This window comes from Glycine soja, chromosome 11 (genome assembly GCF_004193775.1).
Source record: "Glycine soja cultivar W05 chromosome 11, ASM419377v2, whole genome shotgun sequence".
Classification (NCBI taxonomy): domain Eukaryota; kingdom Viridiplantae; phylum Streptophyta; class Magnoliopsida; order Fabales; family Fabaceae; genus Glycine; species Glycine soja.
Window position 1 is genome coordinate 52,829,008 of NC_041012.1, and position 10,784 is coordinate 52,839,791.

Sequence of the window (10,784 nt, forward strand, 5' to 3'; positions counted from 1 at the left end):
AAACCGAAATTTAAATCCAGTTAAACCGAAGAAACGAACGTTATCAGCTAACTTTGACTCCTCACTCTCCGCCAACAGGTGTCCCACCGCTCCATCACTTATTATTTGTTACATATTGTTAGTTAAATGGCATGGGACGATGAAGCGCACCGTTTGGTGAATGAAGATTTTTTAAAAAGGAAAAGTCGTGTATTTTTGTTTTGTTTTATGTGTGACGGTGTCGTTAACGGTAACGGACAAATAAAAATAACCACGTGGGTTTGGATTTCAATTTCAAATGGCGTGAGGAGATTGCTGTGACGATGCCGGGTGAGTTTATCACATTGATGAGAAGAGAGAGAAAGATTGACCGTTTATCTTATCTTATTTTTCTTTTTCTTTTCTCTTCTCATCCCAAACTGAAATTCAACTCCTCAAACTGAAAAGTGAACAGAGAAAGAAATGGAGAATGCGGAGGAGCAGCAGCAGCAAAACGAGGAGGTTTTGTCGGTCGAACTTCCGGCTCCTTCCGGTTGGAATAAACTGGTCTCCTCTCTTTCTTTCTTCCTGTTCTGTATTTAATATTTATTGTTAATTTGTTTGTTGCTTGCTGCACTTTCAATTCTCGTACTGGTACTACTATTTAGTTCTACACTCTCTTTCTCTTTAATGTATTTAGTTGGTGAGCTTAGGGGCTTTATTTATTTAGCCTGCTCCTCTTTGGATCTCTTCTATTTATTTATCTCTGTAATCTCCTCTCCTCTGAGTTAACCATCTCCTTTAGATTTGCACCTTAATGCTAGTAAGTGGGAGAACTTGGACTTGCACTTTTATTCTTCCTGAAAAACAAACAAAATTCATACAAATTTCTTTTCAACTATATGTTTTATTCTGGAGATTTTTATATGTTTTATCCAACTTTTACAGATGTTACGACTTTGGTTTAACAATATATCTTAGGCTAAATTCTGTCAAGTTAGGAATATCTGTATTTTTTATTTTCATTTTGAATTTTTTTCCCAACGGTATTTTTTAAATAGAATAGGATTAGGATTAGGATACTATGGAAACAATGCTGTGAATTTTTGTGCTTTTCATATTCTTCTAATTTGTAATCTAGCATTAGGCATAGATATGAGCAAGTGGAGTGGCATGGAATAATTTGTCTTGCCAAACATCTTTAACTCAGGATAAAATGATCAATGTGATACTTTTCTATATTTTTCACTAGGAATGTTAATTGCTGCTCTCTTTCAGACTTTAGCACTTTGAACTGGTTCTTAGTGATTTATTGAAGATCTGGTCCTTCTGGTTTTGTTATATTATCTATTCACTATTATACAAGGATTATGTAGTCTGCATTTTCTCGCTCTCTTTTTCTTTGTATGTGTATCATCCACATTGTAATGTTACTACATGTATGTGCGCACATTTCCACTTGTCTCTCTCTATTGCATTCGTTCCTTTTGAAAAGGGTTGGAAGGAGATTATTTTCATTGTGAGTTTTAGAAACATGTTTAAGTTTTCAAAATCAACAAGTGGTGGCAAGACTATTTTCAAATTGTTAAGCTGTGTGGATGTAATTGACAAACTTTTACTGGGTTTATAAACGATAATATGACAAAATAATTTTGTTCCGTCTTTCATGCTTTGCTAAGACATAAATATATACAAGAGAGTTACAGCAAAAACTCTTAAGATTGAGCTATACAGATTGATTCTCCAAATAAAACTCCTAAGATTTCGTCTAGACTAAAAACAAATTGATTTACATGATCATAGTAATACGGGATAATATAATAATTGCACATAATTCCAGACAGATTTTGTTATTTCCTGTTATCTCATCATGATATCATTATCCCCCCTCAAGTTGGAGCATGTAAATGACATATCTCCAACTTGCACAACAGAGAGGTGAACTGAGTGGGACCAAGAGCCTTAGTAAAAATATCGGTTAATTGTGCATGTGTAGGAACATAAGCATAATATTGTCAGTGAGATACCCGTCGCGTCGCGAATGAAGTGGCAATCCACTTCGATGTGCTTGGTGTGCTTATGAAAAACCGGGTTGTTGACAATGTAAAGCACTGCTTGATTGTCACAAAAGTCACATAGGCTAAGAATGAGAGATACCAAGACTATGGAGAAGATCTTTTAACCATTTCAATTCTCCTGTTACAGTTGTCATGGATCGATACTTAACTTCAGCAGATGAGCGAGATACTGTTTGTTGTTTTTAGTTTTCCATGTAATTAGAAAAGATCCAAGTAGAACAAACCATCCGGTAAAGGACCTACAAGTTAAAGGACATTCAATCCAATAAGATAGTTGCAGGTCACAATCCTTACGCAACAAAACACCATGTCCTAGATTCCCTTTCAGATATCGAACAACACGGAGAGCAGCCTCCCAATAGTCTTCTTTAGATGCCTGCATAAATTGAGACAGAACATGCACACAGTATAAAAGCTCTGGTCTGGTAAATCAGAGGTAAATGAGACGACCTACTAACTGCCTATACTGATTAAGATGAGGAAAAGGCAAGTCTACTGCAAGTGCCAGATGATGATTCTGTTCAATTGGCACATTTGATGGCTTAGCTCCCAGAAGTTCAGTTTCGACTATAATGTCCAAAGCATATTTGCGTTGACAAAGAAAGATATCCACGAAAGATCACGTCACTTCAACACCCAAGAAATATTTGAGGATCCCCAAGTCTTTCGTGTGAAAGCAATTGTGTAAATAGACTTTAAATTTAGTGATGACTTCATGATTATCTCCCGAAATGATTAGGTCATCAACATACACTAACACTACAATATGTATCCCCGGTCTTTGCAAGACGAAAAGAGAATAATCTGACAGAGATTACCGAAATCTATAGTGTTTTAGTGCAACGGATAACTTGGCAAACCAACAACGAAGCGTCTGTTTGAGTCCATATAAGGACTTATTGAGTTTACACACCATGTCATATTGTTGAGGAAGAAAGCCCGGAGGCGACTTCATGTACACAACCTCTTCAAGGTCCCCGTGTAAAAATGCATTGTGCACATCCATCTGATGTAATTTCCAAGTTCGTGTGACTGCTACAACTAACACTGTGCGGATCGTTACCATTTTTACAACGAGTGCAAAAGTCTTTGTGTAATTGATTCCCTCCTTTTGATGATTGCCAATAATTACTAACTGTGCTTTAAACTATTCTACACTTCCATCATCTTTATGCTTTATTTTGTACACCCACTTGCAGCCAAGTGCTTTCTTTCCTGGAAGCAATTGTGTGACTGTCCAAGTTCCATTGGTCTCAAGGGTATGTATCTCACTTTTCATTGCATCTCTCCACCGACCATTGTCTTTCACCGCGCCAGTATAAGTGGCAGGTTTCTTTTCCTGTGAAATGGATGCAAGAAAAGCACGATGTGCAAGAGAAAAATGATCATAATTCACATAATCAGTTATGGGATAGGGTGCACCTAAGTCTGTCTTTGGAGAGGGTGAACAGTTGGATGGGCCCAATCTTTTGGTGGTATTTGTCGCATAATCTTGCAATCGAGTAGAAAGTTGTTTGGTTCTATGTCTTTTACCCAATAATGGCTCGGTTGGTGATATAGATGGAAGCACTGTATCTTGTGTGTCCATATTTTTTAGAGTAACACCTTGTTCATCGAACCTCGTATTTGGCTCACCCTCTCTATCATTTATTGTCATATTACCACTTTCTTCCGTACCTCCTATGTGATTTGTTTTTTCTACACCATCAGTCACATCACCAACAATTTTTTTATAGCTCCAATTTTTAGGAGAACCATCTTCTTTGGTAGTAACATCAATAGAAAAAGGATACTTGGTCTCAACGAATTCAACATCTCGAGAGACAAAAATCTCTTTTGTTTCTAAGTTAAACAGCTTCCACCCTTTCTTGTCATATGGGTAGCCAATAAACACACACTTCTTACTCCTACTTGCAAATTTATCACCATTCCTTTTTTGACTATGGACGTAACATGAGGAATCAAATATTCTCAAATATTCATATGCAGGTTGATCAAATATGCTGCAGTTAAAATACATTACCCCTAAAACTTAATAAGAAGATTAACTTGAAATCGCAGTGCTCGAGCCACATTCAAAATATGTCTATGTTTTCGTTCCACTCTCCCATTTTGTTGGGGTGTTCCGGTGTAAGATATCTGAAAAATTATTCCATGATCAAGAAAATATCTTTTCATGCTTGTGAATTTTGTCGCATTATCACTTCTAAATATTTTGACTTGTTTATGAAACTGCCTCTCAAGCAGAGCAAAAAAATTGTCAAGTATTGTCGATACTTTTCGTTTATCAACTAATATGTATACCCATACAACACGTGAATAATCATCAACTATTGTCAGGAAATAAAAAGCACCACAAGTAGAAGGAGTTTTATATGGTCCCCATAAATCACAATGAACTGATTCAAATGCACTACTGACTTCATGTTCACTCAAAGGAAACTTCTTTCTAGTCTGTTTGGCTCTAAAACAGACTTCACATGTGTTATTCACTACATTGTTATATTTGTGTTTTCTAATCTCAGGAATCAACTAGGTGATTTTCAAGGAAGGATATCCCAACTGTTTGTGCCACAAGTCTATGGAATGCAAACCATCAGTTTTGTAGGCTCTCACATTTTGAACCCCTCTAAGAAAATAGAGCTCATCCCCTCCGTTCACCTGTTCCAATTAGCGTCCTTGAAATATGGTCTTACACAACACATAACTTATCAGTGAATTGAACAACATATTTCAATTCATCCATCATCTATGAAACAGATATCAAATTACAATTTAATTTAGGCACATAGAGAACATTTGTAAGTTTTAAGCCTCTGTCTAGCACCACGCTTCCTTCTTTAATCGCTGCTGTATGTTGTCCATTAGGAAGTCCAATTGGACATCTTTAAATATCTCGTAGTTCATGCATATGATTCAGATTTCCAGTCATATGGTTGGAAGTCCATGTGTCAATTATCCATGTATTGGTATCATGTTCACCTTTCATCTTGTCATTAGAGTTTGTTTTCTGAGCATTTAGTAATTCTACCAGTGTTTGTCACTGCTCTGTAATAAGTCCAGTCAAACTTGAACGGTCTCTTTTGAGATCCTGGTGTCTGCACTTGTTTCACCACCATACACAGTATTTGTACGTATTGTTCCTCCTTTTCCTCGTCCAGTTCTCGAGTTGTCGTTGAAATTCAATTCATTTGGTGATGAAGTCTTCTTCATCATCTTATGTTCTTCTTGTGTATGAGACGCATTCTTTGGAGCCTCCTCTTCATGATGACTCATTGTCACCAAATTTCAAATAGAACATGTTGGCTCTGATACCATAAAGGATTATATGACAGAATAATTATGTTCTGTCTTTCATGCTTTGTTAAGACATAAATACATACAAGAGAGTTACAGCAAAATCTCCTAAGATTGAGCTATATAAATTGATTCTTCAAATAAAACTCATAAGATTACGTCTAGACTAAAAATAACTTGATTTACATGATCACAGGTTAATAATACGGGATAATATAATAATTGCACATCATTTCACATAGATTTTGTTATCTCCTGTTATCTCATCATGATATCATTAGTTTGTTTGTATGCTGTATAGAAACTGTTGTATAATGCAATTTTAGTTCAATGCTGCAGTTCTTCCCTAAGAAAGTGGGAACACCAAGAAAAAGTGAGATTGTATTCATTGCTCCAACTGGGGAGGAGATCAATACCAAAAAACAATTGGAGCAGTACCTAAAGGCACATCCTGGCAATCCTGTCATTTCAGAGTTTGACTGGGGAACTGGTGAGACCCCCAGGCGATCAGCAAGGATCAGTGAGAAGGTCAAGTCAACTCCACCAGCAGATAGTGATACTCCAAAGAAACGTGCTCGGAAATCATCAGGATCAAAGAAGGATAACAAAGAAACTGAATCTGCTTCAGAGGAAGGCAAGGCAAAGTCTGAAACTGAAGATCCCAAGGCTGCAGAGGAGGAGGAGGATAATGAAGGAAACAATGATTCTGGAGGAAAGCAACTTGAGAATGGAGATAAAACTGAACAAATTGATGAAAAAGCCAAGAAGTCAGACGTAGATATGGAAGAAACTGATCTGAATGATACTAACAATAAATTAGAAAATGATTCAGCGGAAATTAAGAATAGTCATGTGAAAGGGGAAAATGTGATTACTGAAAAGCCTGAAGGTGAAGAAGCACAAAAGCTTGAAATTGAACCAGCAGAGAAAGTTGCCGAAGAAGCGGCGGACACTGAAAAATCCCAAGGGCCCCTACTGACTACTGAATTAGAAAAAGAAGAGAATGAGGAGAAAACAGATACTGTGATTCTAGATGCTAATGGGGGAGTCGAGAAAGAGAATCCTAATGCTGCTGCAGAAATGTAATGGGGTTATTTGGAGCTGTGCACAGTGAAACACTTCAACATTTGTCATACTGTTGTGTAAGCTGTAGAAATGTACTGTACTGTTGCCCCATGACTTTTGTGATGCTATTTTAGTTATTTTGTGGCCTTATGGATGACTGTAGTCTCGTATTTTATCTAAAGATTTGGTTTTACTTGCTACCTAGGATTAGGAAATTAAATGACTCTTCTTATTTTAGTTTAGATTAGGACATCTGATTTTATGTAGTGCAGCTATGTAGATTGTAGACTTCTGTGACACATTTGTGTTTTCTAGTCATTTAAATTTCACATTCCCCGGATTTAAGAATGCTCTTTTTATGTTACCGAAAGTGAGTGGTAAATGCATGATTGAAGCTGCAATTTATCACTTCCTTTCCTTTCCTAGTTACGGCAAAGGCTTCATATCTAAAGATTTCGTTTCATTAGATTTCATGTATTTCATCAGTATTCAGTCATTAATGTCGCCGCATGTACTTTACTTGATCAGCTTTGGATTTCTGACATTATTTAGAGCTTGTAGAAGAAGCGTTGTAGCATAATTTTTTCCATAATATAATTATGCATTGTCAACTCCATTTTTTTTTTTGTGAAGCATCATCAACTCCATTAATGCTGTTATTATGAACTATTTCATTTGTCTTCACTCTTCTACCTAGTATTTATCTCGAAATTTTTAGAAATAAATGACAGGGGGTTTGTTGAGATTTTTTTTTTACATGAGAGGCTTGTTAAAATATCTTTCCAATAAATATGAACGCGGGGCTTTACACGTGTATTTTTTTTTAATTTAATAGTATAACAAAATTATAATTTATTGTCTATTTTAAATATTTTCATATAACGAACACGTAGGTTGTAGCATAATTTTTCCCAAACATCATTATGCGTTGTCAACTCTAATGACATTATTATGAACTGCATCATTTGTCTCCACTTAATCATTATTGCAGTGCAGTGCTTATTTCAGAAGTTTTTGCAATACATGGCATGATGACAAGCATAGACTATTGTTGAGATTTTTTTTAATATAAATAGAATGGAGTTTTATACGTACAATTTATTTTATTGTATTGATTTTTGTAATTTAATTATTTAAAATTTTATAATTTATTATCAACTTTACATATTTCTATTATAATGAAAAGGTAGTACCACCAGCATTAGGTTCAGAATTTCGAACCCAAAAACAAGGTAGCATGTGCATTCAATTGCTCTCACTCGAGGTATTAGAGACTCGTTGCATGCATATTATGTTTGTGTATTGAGAGAGAAAGCAAGTAGAAGTAAACAAGAGTGGAAAGTGGAAAAGGTATACTTAAAGGAGGAGTTAAAGGGTGAGGAAAGGAAGAATCTATACTATCCCCTGAAAACAACCTCTTCTAATCATCTTATGTTAAAGACTAAGAATCTAGAGTTTATGGAGGAAAAATATTGCATCATCCTCAGGATTGCTTATCATTTTTTGCTAAAGACGTTACCGTCATTGAGTTACATAATACAGCCAAGCACCCTCATTTTATTCTACAATTGGAATGCTCTTCCATTCTTAATATGCTTAGACTAAACGTGATGTTATCTTCCTTTTTTCTTTGGCTTCTGCTATTCTCTCCATTATTTTCTCATGGTATGCACTACTCTTGTTAAGAACATTTTTAATCGCATATTCTATTTTGAAATGAAGGACTTCCTTCCACGTTCTATAATACTACTATTTAGAGAGATGCATGTATAGAATTTAGAATTAGATATTGTACACTACTTTTTGCTTAGACCATTGTGTGACATGGAATTATTTATAAACAAACTTGAACATTCTGATGCATGTGATGCAGTTTTAGGGGATAAAGCATTTACAGGAACATATGGAGTAAAATATGGCAGGATAGCTGACAACTTACCTCCCCAAGAAAGCGTGGTTACCTTACTCAAAGCAGCAAAAATTAAGAACATTAGGATATATGATGCTGGTCATAAACTCCTCCGTGCCTTCAAAGGGTCTGGCATTGAAATTGTGGTTGGTCTTGGCAATGAATTTCTCAAGGACATGAGTGTGGGGGAGGATAAAGCCATGAGTTGGGTTAAAGAAAACGTTCAGCAATTTCTTCCAGGTACCAAAATTCGCGGAATTGCGTTGGGAAATGAAATCTTGGGAGGCACGGATATGGAACTCTGGCAAGTTTTGCTCCCTGCAGCAAAGAATGTTTACAATGCCCTTAGTAAGCTTGATCTAGCAAAAGATGTTCAGGTGTCAAGTCCACATTCTGAGGCTGTCTTTGCTAATTCCTTTCTTCCATACTCATGCACTTTTTAAGGAAGATGTCCTTCCATATATGAAGCCTCTCTTACAATTCTTCTCACAAATTGGCACTCCTTTTTTCATTAATGCATATCCTTTCCTTGCCTATAAGAATGATCCACAACATATTGACCTTAACTATGCCCTCTTCCTAAAAAATCCTGGTATTTATGATGCGAAGACTAAGCTGCATTATAGTAACATGTTTGAGGCTCAGGTTGATGCAGCTTATGCTGCCTTGGAGCAGGTTGGGTTTGACAAGATGGATGTTATTGTTTCTGAGACTGGTTGGGCTTCTCATGGGGATGGTAATGAAGCTGGAGCAACAATAAAAAATGCAAGGACTTATAATGGTAATTTACGCAAGCGTTTACTAAAGAAGAAAGGGACCCCTTATAGGCCAAAAAAAGTGGTGAAGGTATGTCTTTGCCTTGTTTAATGAGAATTTGAAGCCTGGCCCAACGTCCGAGAGAAACTTTGGATTGTTTAAGGCTGATGGAAGCATTGCATATGATATTGGCTTCACTGGACTTGTACCTTCTTCATCAACTTCATCTTTCCTTTCCTTCAAGGTATCGACTATGGATACCTCCTCTACTTTCACTATTAATTAATGTTTCTAATTTCTAGGAACTTTGTGCTAAAACTATTGCACACGATCTTGCTGTTTCAATAATTTAACATCATGAAACTTCAATTATGGTTTAGCTTTTCTAACGTACAGATAGTCAAGAAGTATTTATGTATAATGACATGCATATCATATCAATTTCTGTTCCTCCAGTTCCAAGTTTCTAACAAATATGTCTTGCAGGGTATTGGATCCTCGTCCATGATGGCTTTTACGAGTTTTGCTGCTTTTCTTTTTATAGCATTGTAATTGATTTTAAGATTAAGGTACATCTGAATTCAGTGATTCTTTGGATTCTGTAACAGTTTTCTGTACTTTAAAGTTGTGGAATTTCCATAACGAAGATGTGACATCTCAATGTATATCTGATTAACTTTCTATTCTTTATTAAGGGATCTAATTCATATTGTCTATTGTCGTTGACCTGCTATTTTTCAACGTTTTATCAGTGTTAAGCATGCTTTATGCAGCAAGGGAATATATGAAAAACCAGAGCAACATCGCTTCTACGGTTCTACCAAAGATTTGTATGTTGTCATATATGAAGCCTAGAGTCTAAAACTTATTCACTGTTTAAAACTGATATACTTAATTGTGTAATGAATACAATTAAAAAAATATTAAAGTTCCTAGCACAAAATGATATTTTCATAAACATTAAAATGGGTGTGAAATGGGGTAGAGAAGAGAGATAAAAAAAAAAAAAAGAGAGCGCAAAAGTAAGAAACTGTCATGGTTGACGTGATAACAAGAAAAGAAAGAAGCAGAAAGAAATGTGTTCATATTGAATGTAAAAGAAATGAGATGAATGATATGTTTTATCAACTTTGAATTGTTTCTTAAAAAAAAATCAACTTTGAATGTGAACATCAATACATCAAATACAAGAGAGGTAGAGAAGATAAATAGGCTGTAATAGGAATGATCTCCTCGTTGTAAGCTTCAAGCATGCATACTTTGCAATTTGCATAAATAAGACCAGACCGTAAAATCAAGAAGATAAATTGTTCAGTACCATTTCATATTGGTTTCTATTCACCAATAAAAAAAATCATTTTGGTCTCTCGTATTTATGAAAATATGTTGTGTGTAGTCCCTTATTTTAAAAAATGAGAGCTTGAAAGGAGAATTTTTTTTTAATGAAAATCAAGAATTACACTTGATATATTTTCATAGCTAAGGTACTAAAATGGGACAATTTTATTTTGAAATCCCAAGAGTGAACGTTTCTATATTTAAAAGGATTAAAAACATATTTAACTATAGGCCATATGTAGCACTTCAATCCATCTGGACATCGCAACTGCATATTAATAGAATCATATTTAAGATAGATTGCAAGATAATGGCTGCTGATAGTATCAATGCAAGGAGAAGGAGGTTTCAGATTAGTAAAGTTGGTCATATTTAAAGGATTC

The 10,784-nt window shown here is 35.5% G+C and overlaps 1 protein-coding gene and 1 pseudogene across 1 annotated transcript; both read left to right on the forward strand.

Moving 5' to 3' along the window:
• The first annotated feature begins 309 nt into the window (after positions 1 to 309).
• On the forward strand, positions 310 to 6,746 carry LOC114376253 (methyl-CpG-binding domain-containing protein 10-like). Its single transcript, XM_028334276.1, has 2 exons — positions 310 to 525; positions 5,673 to 6,746. The coding sequence occupies exons 1-2, from the start codon at positions 442 to 444 to the stop codon at positions 6,417 to 6,419; spliced, it is 831 nt and encodes a 276-aa protein (XP_028190077.1). The 5' UTR covers positions 310 to 441; the 3' UTR covers positions 6,420 to 6,746.
• A 1,416-nt stretch (positions 6,747 to 8,162) lies between these two features.
• Positions 8,163 to 9,759, forward strand: LOC114373870 (annotated as a pseudogene).
• The last annotated feature ends 1,025 nt before the right edge of the window (positions 9,760 to 10,784 follow it).